Source organism: Muscardinus avellanarius (assembly GCF_963383645.1).
Source record: "Muscardinus avellanarius genome assembly, chromosome: 2".
In the NCBI taxonomy this organism is placed as follows: Eukaryota; Metazoa; Chordata; class Mammalia; order Rodentia; family Gliridae; genus Muscardinus; species Muscardinus avellanarius.
The window spans coordinates 187,004,854-187,020,258 of record NC_137787.1 but is presented as its reverse complement, the minus strand read 5'-3'; the positions used below and the strand labels follow the sequence as shown (position 1 = coordinate 187,020,258).

Below are 15,405 nucleotides of genomic sequence, written 5' to 3'. Positions count from 1 at the left end.
AGTTGCTGAGAGCCTCACTAAGTAGCTGAGGCTGGCTTCGAACCTGTGCATTCTTCCTGCCTCAGCCTCCCAAGCGCGGGGATTACAAGTGTGCGCCACCACGCCCGGCCTTCCCTCAATTTTTATCCTTTGTAAATAGCTCTGGGGGGAGGAGAATCAACCTTTCTATGTATCTATGTCTCTCTCTGTCTCTACACACACACACACACATACACGCACACGCACACACTAACTAGGTAGCTTGAGAAAGTATGGAATTTGTACTAAAATTTGTATTTCAGAAAGGAAAAAATGGAGGGAAGGAGAAAGAGAAAGAGAATGAGAGAATGAGAATCCACAAAAGCTTTTCCAACAGAATAGACGTCAAGATTTCCTTGACTCAAGGAAATTCAAACTAGCTTCCAAAACAATCCAGTCGGTTTCAATCTATTTTTTTAGAGCTTATTATTCACATTGGGTATTCCTAAAATATCCAAAGGCCATATATATGTATGTGTATATATGTGTGTGTGTATGTATAAATGTGTGTATATGTATACATACATACATACATACATACATATAGTGTGTGTGTGTGTGTGTGTGTGTGTGTGTGTGTGTGTGTGGCACTGGGGGTTGAACCCAGAAGCATTCTACCTCTGAGCCACACCCAGCCCTATTTTATTTTTTAATTTTGAAACAAGGTCTCAATGGGCTGATGAGCGGCTCACTACTTGCTGAGGCTGTCCTTGAACCTACGATCCTCCTGTCTCAGCCTCCCAAGTACTGGGATGACAAGTGTGCGCCACCACACCCGGCTCACAGGTCATTCTTAATATTTCTTTTTCAGACAGAATATATTCCTTCTTGCTTTCGGCCAGTATCACAGAGCCCACCCATCCTGTGCAAGCGTGGGCCCTGTAAGCACGCGCAGAGGGCACGGGGACTGGGAAGAGTTTCTCGGGCACAGCGACCCGTCCCGAAGCCCTTGCACCTACCTTCGACCTTGAAGATGGTGAAGTGCGGCCGGCAGTGGAAGGAGCCCAGCGCGTTCCCCGCGCAGTTCATCCACAGACCCTGGTAAACCCAGGTGGCGGTGATCACCGAGGACGCGCGGGTGGTCACCTTCCACTCATTGGACGCGGTGGCGGCGACCAGAGCCCCGAACCCGCCGACGCCGAACACCAGAGCCGAGATCTGCGCCCTGGACATGTCGCTCAGCCGCTGGGCAGGAAGGCCTGGGTGGTCTAGGCATTCAGCCACAAGAAACCCGGGCAGCCGCAGGAGGTCATTCCGGTGGCTTCAGGAAGCACAGAACGTGGGGTGACACCCGACTGACCGACCATTTCAAAGACGCCTCACCTAATTGCCCACATAGATCTTTACCAAAAATTTGTAGATGAATTTTTAAAGATTTTGGATCTGCAGAATTTTTTTTTACCTAACACTAAGGTTAATACTTAATTTTCTGTTAGTCTGAAGCTTAACGAACCGTGCAATTACCAGATATTACAAAGTACAAATTATACAGTAACACTGAGGCTGATCTGAACAATCGCTTTGGGTTTTGCATGTTTCTGAATCTGTATATAAATGGAATCATGTTATAGGTATCCTTCTGCAATGTATTTTTTACATGATACTATGTGAGATTTACCTATGTTCATGAACCTAGTAGCTGTCACGCATTAATTACTTCAGCTGAATGTAATATTCCATTAAATGTAACATTTATAGTGAATATAGTATTACGTGCATAAACTACTGCAGCTGAATATAATATACCATTAAATGCAATATTTATTGTGACTAGTATTTCATGCATTAACTACTACAGCTGAATGTAATATTCTACTAAATGCAATATTTATTGTGAATAGTATTTCACTAAATGCAATATTCATCTGTGATCCTCCTGTCTCAGCCTCCCAAATGTGGAGACTGAGCCACAATTTATTTTTCCATTTTCCTGGAGATGAGCATTCGTGTTGTTCTCTTTTCTCCTCCAGTCCTATTTGGAACAGCTATAAACAGTTTCTTGAAGTCGGGCGTGGTGGCGCACGCTTATAATCCCAGCATTTGGGAGGCTGAGACAGGAGGATCCGGGTTCTCAGACAGCCTCAGCTACTTAGTGAGGCCCTCTGCAACTCAGTGAGACCCTGTTTCAAAACAAAGAATAAAATATAGGGCTGGGGGTGTAGCTCGGAGGTTAGCATGCCCTTGGGTTCCATCTCCAGTACCACACACACACAAAAGAATTCTCTTGCATTTTTCTTGTGCATGTAAGCAGTTTCTCAAGTGTATATAAAGCCTAAGGCAGAATTGCTGGGACATAGGAAATACTCACCTTTCATTTTATAGATAATGCTAAATTGCCTTACTTCTCCATTTTAGCAATTTAGAGTCTCACTGGCAGTAGTTCCACTTTCTAATGAGGTAGGATAGAGAAGGAATAAGAGAAGCCAGGTGTGGTGCTGCACGCCCATGCTCCCAGTACTTGGGAGGCTGAGACAGGAGGGTTGCAGGTTCGTGGCCAGCTTCAGCAACTCAGTGAGCCTTTCTGAAAGTTAATGAGATTCTGTTTCATAGTAAAAAAAAAAGTAAAAATAGGCAGGGGATGTAGCTCAAAGGTAGAATGCCCTGGGTTCAATTCCCAGTAACATACAGAGAGAGAGAGAGAGAGAGAGAGAGAGAGAGATACATTATGGTAAATATAGCCACCAACTGTGTAGTAGACCACCCTACTTACTCCTCCTCTCTAGCTATGACCTTGACCAACGTCTATGGACACCTCTCTCCTCCCTGCTCCCCTCTGCCTTTGGTGACCACAATTCTTTGATCATCCTCTATGAGCTCAACCGGCAAAGAGTCCACACTGGAGTGAGAATCCGACTGAGTGCAGTACTTTTCTTTCCTTGCCTGGCTTCTTTCATTAATAGAATCTCTCCAGGTATATCCATTTTGCCCCAGCATTTAATCCTTTTTATGGTTGAATACTATTCCATTTTCTGTATGTATCATATCTTTTTATCCATTTGTATGTTGGTGGACACTTAGATGGCGTCTATATCTTGGCTTTTATGAATAGGGCTGTTAACAAACATGGAAGGACAGGTGTCTCTTTGACATACTGATTTCATTTCCTTGGAATGTATACTCAGAAGTAGGATTGCTAGATCATATGATAGTTTTACTTTAATTTTTGTGTCTGTGTGTGGTACTGAAGATTGACTCCCAGGAGCATTCTACCTCTGAGCTGCACCTGCAGCCCTATTTTATTTTTTATTTTTAAACAGGGTCTCACTAAATAGCTGAGTGTAGTTCAGAGGTAGAATGCCCTTGGGTTCAATTCTCAGTACTGCAAAAATAAATAAGTAAATAAATAAATAAAATCTTGTTGGGCATGGTTGCACATGCTTGTAATCCCAGCATTTGGGAGGCTGAGACAGGAGGATCCAGGTTCGAGGCCAGCCTCAGCTACTTAGTGTGGCCCTTTGCAACTCAGTGAGACTGTTTCAAAGTAGAGAATAAAAATTAGAGCTGGGGGTGTAGCTTGGAGGTAGAATGCCCCTGGGTTCCATCCCCAGTACTGCAAATAAATAAATTAATTAATTAATAAAGTCACATTGGATTTAACAATGTGGACATCAGCGATGAGTTTGATAAGAACAGCTTTGTGAAATAATACAGCTGAAATTTAGGGGGATTTTGGAAGAAATTCAATGGCAATTAGAAACAACAGGGGCAGCGTACACTCACGGAGGTCTTATTCTGTAGTGGAGCAAAAAATGGCGATTAAATTAATGTAGGACATAATCCATACCCAGGCTCATGAGAACACTTTAAAAGGAACGCAGTAGCCGGGCGTGGTGGCGCACGCTTGTAATCCCCGCGCTTGGGAGGCAGAGACAGGAGGATTGCGCAGGTTCGAAGTCAGCAGCGCGCGCTGGCTTAGGAGACCCTGTTTCCAAATAAAAATGTAAAAATAGGTCTGGGAGTGTAGCCCGGAGGTAGAAGGGCTTCCAGGAACCCCAGTAACACCAAAAAAAAAAAAAAAAAAAAAAAAAGGAACGCAGCATGGCATGCTGGGACTCAAGTAAGGCAACTGTGGGAGCGAGTCCACGAGAAGGCGAGCCGGGCTGGCCGTGTTCTGGAGTACGAGCCTTTCCTCCGGCAACTGGAGAGCGCGGCCGCAGACAGAGGCTGGTGCCTTGGGCCAGGGGAAGTGAACGATCCCACCTAAGCCTGTGCTTGCTCGAAATAACGAATCGTTTTGCCATCAGATGCCAGTTAGAGGTAAGAGGTGGAAGAAGGAATAAGGAATTTGAAAAGAAATGGAAAGAAGGAGCCATACCAGAAGTGAAAGCACATTTAAATATGAAGTTCGTATTTATAGTAAACTCATAAGTTATTATAATACACGCTAATAATATTTTTTGTGTGTGTGGTACTGGGGATGGAATCCAGGGGCTTTTCTACCTCCGGGCTACACTCTCAGACCTATTTTACACTTTATTTGGAAACAGGGTCTCACTAAGTTGCTGAGAGCCTCACTTAGTAGCTGAGGCTGGCTTTGAACCTGTGCGATCCTCCTGTCTCAGCCTCCCAAGCGCGGGGATTACAAGCGTGCGCCACCACGCCCGGCTCATTAATAATATTTAATAAACATTAAACATCAAAATATTGAGATACTTACGAGGTTGAATCTCTGAGTCTTGGAGATTGACTACCAGAAAATCAGGCATCCTTCTCCACTGCTAAATTACTCTCTAAAATTTTTGACTTTTGGTATAGTCGCTCTCTTTTGGAACACTTACTGCGTAATATCCTTAATTCCTACTAATTTGTATCCCCTGAATTATGGAAACAGTCTAGGCGGCCCATAACAGATGAATGGATTTCAAAATGATGGGATATACACACAATGGAATTCTACTCAGCAATCAAGAACAAAATTATGTCATTTGCAGGAAAATGGATGGGCCTGGAGACCATTATGCTAAGTGAGATCAGCCAGTCACAAGAAGTGAAGGGTCAGATGCTTTCCTCCATAGGTAGAAGCTAGGGAGAAATGGGGATGGAGGTGGGGCTCCAGACAAAGGAAGAAAAGCCCTAGCGCAGTGATGGAGGGCTTCCTAGGAGTGATGGAGGGCTTCCTAGGAGTGATGGAGGGCTTCCGAGCGCAGTGCTGGAGGGCTTCCTAGGAATGATGGAGGGCTTCCTAGGAATGATGGAGGGCTTCCTAGGAGTGATGGAGGGCTTCCTAGTGCAGTGATGGAGGGCTTCCTAGGAGTGATGGAGGGCTTCCTAGCACAGTGCTAGAGGGCTTCCTAGCGCAGTGATGGAAGGCTTCCTAGCACAGTGATGGAGGGCTTCCTAGTGGAGTGATGGAGGGCTTCCTAGCGCAGTGATGGAGGGCTTCCTAGGATTAATGGAGGGCTTCCTAGCGGAGTGCTGGAGGGCTTCCTAGCACAGTGTTGAAGGGCTTCCTAGCGTAGTGATGGAGGGCTTCCTAGGATTAATGGAGGGCTTCCTAGCGGAGTGCTGGAGGGCTTCCTAGCGCAGTGTTGAAGGGCTTCCTAGCGCAGTGCTGGAGGGCTTCCTAGGAGTGCTGGAGGGCTTCCTAGGAGTGATGGAGGGCTTCCTAGGAGTGCTGGAGGGCTTCCTAGCGCAGTGCTGGAGGGCTTCCTAGCGGAGTGCTGGAGGGCTTGTGGGAGGAGGCAGGTGGGGGAGGGGGGCTCAGTGAAGGAAACTCTTCAATGGACATGATGCGCAAACCCAAAAGAATCGGTGCCAACCCCAATGGCATGCACAGGCGGGTGAGGGGTGGGGAGGGTGCTGGAGAAGCTCACCCAGCTGTGTGCATGTGTCTCTATCACTCTGAACTTGGTGATGATGTATGATTACAACACACCCATAAATTAAGAAAACACTTTTAAAACGATGAAACATGGTTAAGGGGCAAGGTTTTATCTTTTGGACAGTCGAATAATCAGATATTGGCTTTTCCAGGAGTCCTTGAATATCTATGAGAATGCAGTTAGTAGGATACAAATTACTAGGAATTAGGGATATTTCTTCACAACCAAACATCATCTCCTCCCGTTGCAGATCCAGCAAGCTTCTACCCCACCTTTGCCTCACATCACCACCTGCTGCCTGCTAACAAGTTAGTTCTTGCCCAGGGAAGCACAGGGAGCAGGTTAGGTTGGAAGAGGATGTCCTAAGGCAAGATTTGGTCTTCACATTTGGTCTGCAATGCTGAGAAGTCGCCAGTAGAGGGCACACCTCGCACCACCCAGCCCACTGTCTATTTGCACAAGTTCCCGCCGGGAATCAGAGGGTTTTACATCCTAGTAAATATTTTAGTATACTGCCCTTCCTACCTCCCTTCCTTCCTTCTTTGCTCCCTCGTTCCTTTCTTTTCTTCCCTCCCTTTCTCTCTCTCCTTCCTTCCATCTTTTTTCTTTTCATTTCTGATTTTAGGGACAGGTTTGAGTTGATCATACGCCCGGGCCATGGCGCTCCACCCCCTGTGCACCATCGGAAGCTGCTGTCTACCGTCCTTTCCATCTCCATTTCTCGTTCCTGTTCTCCTTTCTTCTTTAACAAACAACTGTTGCATTGTGTTTGCCGTGCCTTCCTTTGTTCTGAATCGTTCACAAAATGGGCATGTTTGTTTGGCATGCAGGTTTTAATTTATAAAAATGGCGTCGTGCAAGAGATCTCATTCTGGTTTTTTGCTTTCTCTTGGCACTGTGCTTTCAAGACCCGTTGCCCTCTGCACCGCTAATGATTCTCAACTGTTGCTCGTAGTGGCCACGGTGCTCCAAGGTGAGAAGCCTCCACAGTTCTCTGTGCAGCCCTGATGAGGGTCCTGGGATGGCATCGACTCCCCTGCCCCTCCATCGCTGAGATGGGCACAGGCGCTTGCTTTTTCCTTTGTGGACTCGTGTAGACTCCCTTGGGTGTACAGTGCTTTCAGGGAAATCACTGCTGGGGCAGAGGGTCTGTGTCCCAACTACTTAATGAGCCATGGTGGTCTCAAACTCATCCACACTCCCACTGTGCAGCACGGGAGTTTCTAAATATCCTTGGTTTCCTACCAACACTTAGAGCTCAGTCATTTCCGAATTTTTGACAGTCTAATGGACATAAAGTATTATCACTTTAATTTATATTTTTCTGAAACTTTGAACATCTGTTGATATGCTTTTATCCCTTTTAAAGTTGTCCTCCCCCCACCCCACCCCGATTTGTTTTCCTTATTGTTTTGAAGGTAGTCGCACTTTGGATACAGAATGTGCCCTGAAAACTCATGTACTGATGTTCGGAGTTGATGTAACTAAGTCATGAGAGTTTTAATCTCATCCGGAGATGAGAGCATTGTCATGGATTCACTAGGTGGTCACCGAGGTGTGGGGAGCCATTAAGGCTTTCCCCTAAAAGAATATTTCTGACTCAGCTGACTGTCCTTCACCCAGAGTCAACAAGGTTTGGGGTCATGGAAAGTTCAGAGTAAAAGGTCTGGGAGAAGATCAGATGGTGATGGCATGAGGGTACTGATTAACCTATCTGTAATATATGTGCTTTGGATTGGTCTGTATTGTATTCCGGTGGTGATAGCACGAGGGTATTGATTGACCTGTAGCTGTATAAATACATCTAGAAAAACAAACCCAGCGTCAGCATCAGCGCAATAGAGAATACTGACCCAGGAGTAGTTGTCGACCAGTAGGAAATATTGACCAGGAGCACGGGTTGGCCAGTAGAGATAGTAGGCTGGCAGCCCCCCCCACGTTAGAATAAATTAAATATTCTGAGAATCAAATTCTTAGAGTTAAATTCTTCATCCTCATGCCTCTCTTCAGAACCCGCACTTTTGCCGGCTGGCTCCGGCACCTAGGCAGGTGGGATGTGGCCCTAGAGACTGTTTTTGTCTTTGAGTTCCCTTGCTTGCATTTGCTCTTATTTTCTGGCCTCCATGATGTGAGAGCAGAACTCTTTCTCCCTCTCTCTCTTCCCACGGCCATGCCCTGAGCTCTGCAAACCCAGCCTGACATGGACTGAACCTCTGATATTTTCAAAACTGTAAGCAAATAAGTCTTTCCTCAAAACTGTGTGGTTCGTTGTTTTGGAATACAACAGTTGAGAATGTGGCAGAGACACAGATATTCCTGTATATTCTAGACATTAGTCCTTTGTCTGTTTTAGTTATTTCCAACATCCTTTCCCAAACTGACGTTTGTCTGTGGGGTCTTTTGTGAAATAGACATAGTTAATTTTGATGTGAGAATTCCTCAATATTCCATGCTTTCTGAATTTGACTGAAGAAATCTTTTCTTTCCCTGGGATATCAAAATACTCTCCTGCCCCCCCCCCCCCACTAGCCACAATCCCTTGTTCATAATTCTGAAATCTAATAATCTATACTTTCCTAAATCTGGTACCACCTCAGTCAGATGGAAACAGATGGCATACTGTAATTTTGCAAGCGGAAGAGACTTTAATAAAGGGAACATATTAAGGCTGCAGAGAGGGCTTTCTCAACCTCAACACTATTGACATTTTGGATCAGATAATCCTTCACTGAGGGGAGATGTCCCATGTGAGGCAGGATATTCATCAGCATCCCGTCTCCATTGGCTACCTGCCGGCAGCATCCATTCATCCCTGCAGTCCTGACAACCACAGGGGTCTCTAGATATTGCCAAACGGCTCCGAGTTCTGAGCCACTGGAGTGAGATAGTGTGGGGGGGGCCTCCGGCTAGCACCAGCTGCAGGTCATTACCCCCGAGCTGTTGTGTCCAAAGGGATGATTGGTTCTTGGAGCCAGGAGACAAATAGGTTTATGGAAAAGGTTTCCTTACAAGACCTGGCTCCTTCAGTGGAGGGTCAGAATCAGGCTGCGAAGGCTCCTGGAGAAGCTGCTCCCTCCACCCCCCACCTTCCACACGAGGGTAAAGACCTGTGGATGAGGTTCAAAGAGGTCGCGTCGGAGCCAGAGAGCAGGATGGAGGATGGAGAAGAGTGGATGTAGAGGGCACACCTGCCATCTCAGTACTTGGGAGACTGAGACAGGAGGATCACAGGCTCCAGGACAGCCTCAACTACCTTGTGAGGCCCTGTTTTTGAGAACAAAATATTAAAAAAAAAAAAGGCTGGGGGTAGAGCTCAGGGGTCCTTGGGTTTGATTCCCCAGAGAGAGAGAGAGAGAGAGAGCGCGCGCGCGAGCGAGCACGAGAGCATCAGTAACTGTAACGATATCTTGCTCATCATCACTGAAAAGTATCTAACATCCAGAGGCATGGCTGCAGGCATCTGTTCTTTGATATTATTCTAATGTAATCACAAGCCACAATTACGGTTTTGCTGCGGGAAATTACAAACTGCGTTGCCTTGCCAAATGTGTTTTCACTTTGGCACATTTATTTTAAAGTGGCTTTCAAAGCAAATATAATGAACTCATTAGAGGCGGCAAATTGAATCAAGTTCTGCTAAAGCAATCAGCGCCAGGATCAATTAACAACGCAAAACGGATCCAAGCCTGTGCTTGTATCAAGAAGGCGGCGCCGTCACTGTGCTTCCTTCAGCACACGCTCTGATGCCCGGTGGGTGGTGGGCGCCTAGGAAGAACCAGACTTGGCCATCGGGACTGAGTTTTCTAGAAAGCCCTTGTCTTCTTCACCCGGTCCTTGCTTCCTATTTTAAATTGGTTGTTTGGCACAGGAGTGGTGAGTCGGATTGCTGGATTTGGCTTTTACCCGGGATGGAAAGACGCATGCCTTTCTACTTGTAATAAACAGGCAAAACGAGGAACAGGTGTTCTAAGCCCTCGTGTTTGCCAGAGAGTCGGGCAAGAGCCTTCATTCGGTCCACACAAGTGCAAGCTCCGGGTTCTCTCCATGCAGCCGGAATCCGCTCAGGAATGCACAGCGAGGGGACCCTTTCTGCACAGCCTCCTGCGCTTGCCCCCGAGGGTGGGCGGGACCAGGGGCTGCAGCACTCCAGGTTGTCACTGAGGCTGAAGGTCGTCTGGGCTCCACTCCCGAACTCACTGGTGTATTTTCGTTCCTCTTTCTCTTCCTCTAAGTGGCTTCTTTCATTATCAGCACCCCCACTCCCAAGCTGTGCTTGAGAAGGGGTCTGCTGTCGCCTGCGGGTTAGTGTGGGTTCAAGTCTATGCCTCAAATCTTCCAGGGACAGCTGGGCGTGGTGGCGCAGGCTTGTAATCCCAGGATTTGGGAGGCTGAGACCGGAGGATCGCGGTTCGCGGACAGCCTCGGCTACTTAGTGAGGCCCTCCTCAACTCAGTGAGACCCGGTTTCAAAATAAAGAATAAAAAATTGGGCAGGGGGTGTAGCTCGGAGGTCAAATGTCCCTGGATTCCATCCCCAGACCCGAAAAAAAAAAAAAATCTTCCAGGGACAGATTTTATTTGGGGAGGGTACTGGGCATTCTAGCTCTGAGCTACAATCCCAGCCTTATTTTATTTATTTATTTATTTATTTATTTATTTATTTATTTATTTATTTATTTTGTGGTACTCCGGGCCTATTTTATTTTTTATTTTTGAAACAGTGTCTCACTAGGTTGATGAGAGCCTCACTATTTGCAGAGGCTGTCCTGGAAACTGCAATCCTCCTGTCTCAGCCTCCCAATCCTGGGATTCTGCGTGTGTACCACCACACCCAGCCCAGGATAGGTACCTCTAAGCTCAGTGATAGATGGTTTAACACCCTCCTCTCCTACCTCTGTCTCTCCAAACACTATGCTTGTTGCAGCTGAACTGTTTCCCCCTAGAAACAACAGAGCAAACTCTAATCCTCAACGTGGTGGTGTTTGAAGGTGGGGTCTTTGGGGGTGATGAATTTAACCCTTTAGTGGAATTATCGCTGTGATAGGGGACACTAAGAGCCGGCTTCCTCTCTTTTCTCCATCTACAGACACCCAGGATGCAGCAAGGAGGCAGGTGGCCCGTTGCGCTCTCAGAGTCCTCACCTGACACCCACCAGCCACCACCTTGACCCCTGGACTTCCCATCTCCAGAAGTGCGAGAAGACGGGTCCCCTGGGTGCCAGCCACTTGGTTTGTGGTGTTATTATTAGGGCAGGCTGAACCCTCTAGCCCACTGAGCAAAGGCAGGTCCAGAAAGTCCCCCAGCTGGGCGTGGTGGTGCAGGTTTGTAATATAGCTTTTGGGAGGCTGAGACAGGAGGATCGAGGCAAGCCTCAGCGATTTAGCGAGGTTCTCCACAACTTCATGAGAGCCTGTTTCAAAATAAAATAGGGCTGGGGTAGAGCTCAGAAGGAGAACTGTTTAATCTGTTTAATTCATCTGTTTAACCCATCTGTTTAATCCTCAGTACAACACACACACACACACAACCACGTGTGTGTGTGTGTGTGTGTGTGTGTGTGTGTGTGTGTGTGTGTTTTACTGGGAATTGAACCCAGTGGCATTCTACCTCCAAGCTATGCTCCCAAACCCGTTTGTTTGTTTGTTTGTTTATTGCGGTACTGAGGATGGAACCCAGGGCATCGTACCTCCGAGCTACACCTCCAGTCCTATTTCTTACTTTTTATTTTTTTTAATTAATTAATTTATTTATTTTTTTGGTGGTACTGGGGTTCCTGGAAGCCCTTCTACCTCCGGGCTACACTCCCAGACCTATTTTTTACATTTTTATTTGGAAACAGGGTCTCCTAAGCCAGCGCGCGCTGCTAGCTTCGAACCTGCGCGATCCTCCTGTCTCCGCCTCCCAAGCGCGGGGATTACAAGCGTGCGCCACCACGCCCGGCTTACTTTTTATTTTGAAACAGGGTCTCACTGAGTTGCAGAGAGCCTCACTAAGTAGCTGAGGCTGGTTGTGAACTGTGATCCTCCTGTCTCCAGATGCATTTTATTTTTATTTAGAAACAGGGTCTTGCTAGGTTGATGAGTCTGTACTTTCTAAAGCTGTCCTTGAACCTGCAGTCCTCCTTTCTCAGCCTCCCAAGTACTGGAGTGACAGCCATGCACCACCACACTCCTCTCTGGCCTGTTTTCCCAAATAGAATGTTGTCCCTAGGCCCCTCCTATGCAGAAATTCTCTTCTGGCACCCTGTCAGCTTAACCCTTACCTGAACTCGTGTAGGAAATTACCCAGATGCACCAGGGTGAGCCATCCCAGGGTCATGAGACAGAAAGCCTCGCAGTCCAAAAGGGTATCAGACCTGGGGTAGGGGACAGTGGGACCCCAGGACCACCGTGCCTGAACCCTGAGACACAAAGTGCCTGTGTCCCTCCCCTCTCTGTGAGTCAGCTTCATGGCAGCAGGGATGCAAGGATCAATGCTGGAGTTCATGCACATGGGCCGGGAGAGGGCAGATGCCTGCAGCCAACCTGCCACCTGTCATCTCAGGGAGACACAGGGCCAGCTCCCCTGGCCACAGCTGCAGCTGGCTGCCGAGCCCACCCCGGCATCTCTGGCCTTATCTCCCTTGTCTTGGGCAGAGTCTGATGGGATGGTGGTGGGTGTCACCAGTGTGTAGAGGACTTATGGGCAGCGTGACTGCCAACAACTGGATGGAGCATGGTCACTCGATCTGTCTGCCTTTCTGTTCATAAAGAACATCGTTGCATTATACACTCCATTTATTCTTCTTAACATGAATAACAGATTTATTAACTCTCTGGAGAATGTCCCCTTGGTCTTGCTCATGTTTCAGAACCTTCTTACTTACGAGAGGAACAAAACCCCTGGAGACTGCTCTGAAATCATCCAGATGGGGAAGCCAGCCACTGTTCCGCAGAGGACATCGGGGCCCAGGGAGCCGGACAGGTAGGGAGCAGCCATCACGTGGCAGGGGTCTGTGTGCCGCTGCCGCACAGCGCACAGCTGTCGATGGGGGTGTATAGTCTCCAAAATACGACATGCTTCCAAGAGTGCGGTCACGGTGCCTCATACATGACTGTACCGCTGTGTCTGAATAATTCCAGAAAAAGAGATGTCAGCGCTGTAAAACTAACGGCACATGGCTGCTCTGCAATCCTCTGATTTTCTATTATTGTTGTTGTTGTTGTTGTTCTTATTCATTATTATTTTTTTAATTATTGTACTGGAGATGGAACCCAGCATTATTTTACCTCCAAGCTATACTCCCAGTTCAATTTTTTAGTCGTGTGTGTGTGTGTGTGTGTGTGTGTGTGTGTGTTTGTTACTGGTGGGTGGAACCCAGAGGCTTTCTACCTCCGGGCTACACTCCTAGACTTTTTAAATATTTTATTTGGAAACAGGGTCTCACTAAGTTGCTGAGAGCCTCACTAAGTAGCTGAGGCTGGCTTCGAACCTGTGCAATCCTCCTGTCTCAGCCTCCCAAGTGCGGGGATTACAAGCGTGCGCCACCACGCCCAGTTTTTAGTCTTTTAGTTTTGGAAACAGGGTCTCACTGAGTTGTGAAGGGCCTCACTAAGTAGCTGAGGCTGGCCACGAACCATGATCCTCCAGTCTCCACCTCCCGAATCCTGGGATTACAAGTGTGTACTACCATGCCTAGCTCTATTACTCTATTGGTATAGGGAATTGGACTTAGGAATAGTCCAAGCATTTTTATTTTTTAATGGTACTAAGGATTGAAGCCAGGGGCATTCTACCTCTGAGCTACCTCCCCCCAGCCCTATTTTATTATTTTGAAACAAGGTCTTGCTAAATTGTTGCGGCTGGCCTCAAACCTGCAATCCTCCTGTCTCAGCCTCCCAAGTATTGTGATTACAGGCATGCACCACTGTGCCCCGCTCTCTGCTTTTCTATTTCAGTTGGTAAATGAACTTTTTATTCCCGCCATATGATTCAGTTAAAAACTAGACAGGAATTTTTTTAGTAAATGTGAATTGATGTTATTCTGTTTAAAGGAAAAAAGAAAAAAAGACTTGCTGGAGAATTTTCCTAAAACAAAGCAAGCCCGAGAGGAATGTCCATGATGTAACGTCCACGCCTACAGTTGCCTCATTTTGCCACCAGGTGGCGACCGTGCACCAGAAAGGTCCGGGCTGCGGCGGCCCGGAGGGGGCGGGGACCCTGGATGGGAAACCCCGAGGACCAGGAACCGAGGGAGCCCGGGGAGGTAGAGAATTGGCTTTGGGATGGAAGAGCTTTCTCCCCGGTCCCATTTCTGCCACCTCCTCGTCCCGCGGCTTTGACGCTCGAGTATTCACTTTCTTATTGAAAAAGAGCCACCTCCTGGCTCAGCGGAGAGTTGTCCTTTGATGAGAAATAACGGGAAGGAGGCTACTCAGCTCCAAGCACAGCACCCATACATACTAAGCACACAGTACTCTCTCCCCAGAGAAAATCCCCTCTGGAACATTGTAGAAACTTAAGGATGTATTATTTGTTGACAGGGAACAAATAATTCTTCTATACACAAAGGATTTTTTTTTTTTTTTTTTTTTTTTTTGGTGCTAGGGATGGGACCCAAGGGCATTCTACCTTCGAGCTACACTCCCAACCCTACTTTTTATCTTTGAAACAGGGTTTCACCGAGTTGCAAAGGGCCTCACTAAGTAGTTGAGGCTGGCTGTGAACCTGCAATGCTCCCTGTCTCACCCTCTCAAGTTCTGAGATTACAAACCTGAGGCTGGCTTTGAACCTGTAATCCTCCTGTCTCAGCCTCCCAAGTACTGGGATTACAGGTGTGCACCACCACTCCGGGTTTGCCATTGATTTTGGATAAAAGTTATGGTTTAGGACAGATATTTACATTCCTTCCAAAATAAATAGGCAACAATCTTGTTATTTCGAGATGTTTATTTACTCAGTTATAAACACTGACGTCCCTGCTTGACACTCTTGTCTATCTAGGAGGCAATAGAAAAATGGTATCAAATTATAGTAATTTAGAGCCAATCAGAGTGGTACACACCTAAATCCCAGTACTTGGGAGGCTGAGACAGGAAGATTGCACATTGAAGGCCAGCCTTAGCAATTTAGTGAGATTCTGTTCCAAAAGGAAAAAAAAAAAAAAGTCTGGAGGTGTAGGTCAGAGGTAGAATGCCCCTGGGTTCAATTACTAGTTTAAAAAAAAAAAAAAAAGGTGGGCGTGGTGGCGCACACTTGTAATCCGGGTATTTGGGAGGCTGAGACAGGAGGATCGTGTAGGTTCGAAGCCAGCCTTGGCTACTTAGTGAGGCTCTCTTAGTGAGGCAACTTTTTGGACCCTGTTTCCAAATCAAATATAAACTAGATCTGGGAGTATAGATTGGAGGTAGAAAGCCCCTGGGTTTCATTCCCAGTAACACACACACACACACACACACACACACACACACCCCGTTATAGTCACTTAGGAAGAAAAGAAAATGTCCCCCTTGTACCTCAACATCATTTCCAAACACATCTGGCCTTTGTTTGAACTTACCCAGGGGCCGAGGCCAGGTCAATGCAGG

The 15,405-nt window shown here is 47.0% G+C and overlaps 1 protein-coding gene across 2 annotated transcripts in view; it reads right to left on the bottom strand.

Annotated features, from left to right (window-relative positions):
- The window catches only part of CLDN10 (claudin 10), a gene marked incomplete at both ends in the record, with an annotated part of 124,887 nt that extends 123,696 nt beyond the window's left edge, over window positions 1–1,191 (bottom strand). For both annotated transcript variants that reach the window (XM_080689571.1, XM_080689573.1), the window contains one exon: window positions 978–1,191. In XM_080689571.1, the coding sequence (XP_080545697.1) occupies window positions 978–1,191 (214 nt within the window). The remainder of the gene's footprint in view (window positions 1–977) is intronic.
- Between the last annotated feature and the right edge of the window lie 14,214 nt (window positions 1,192–15,405).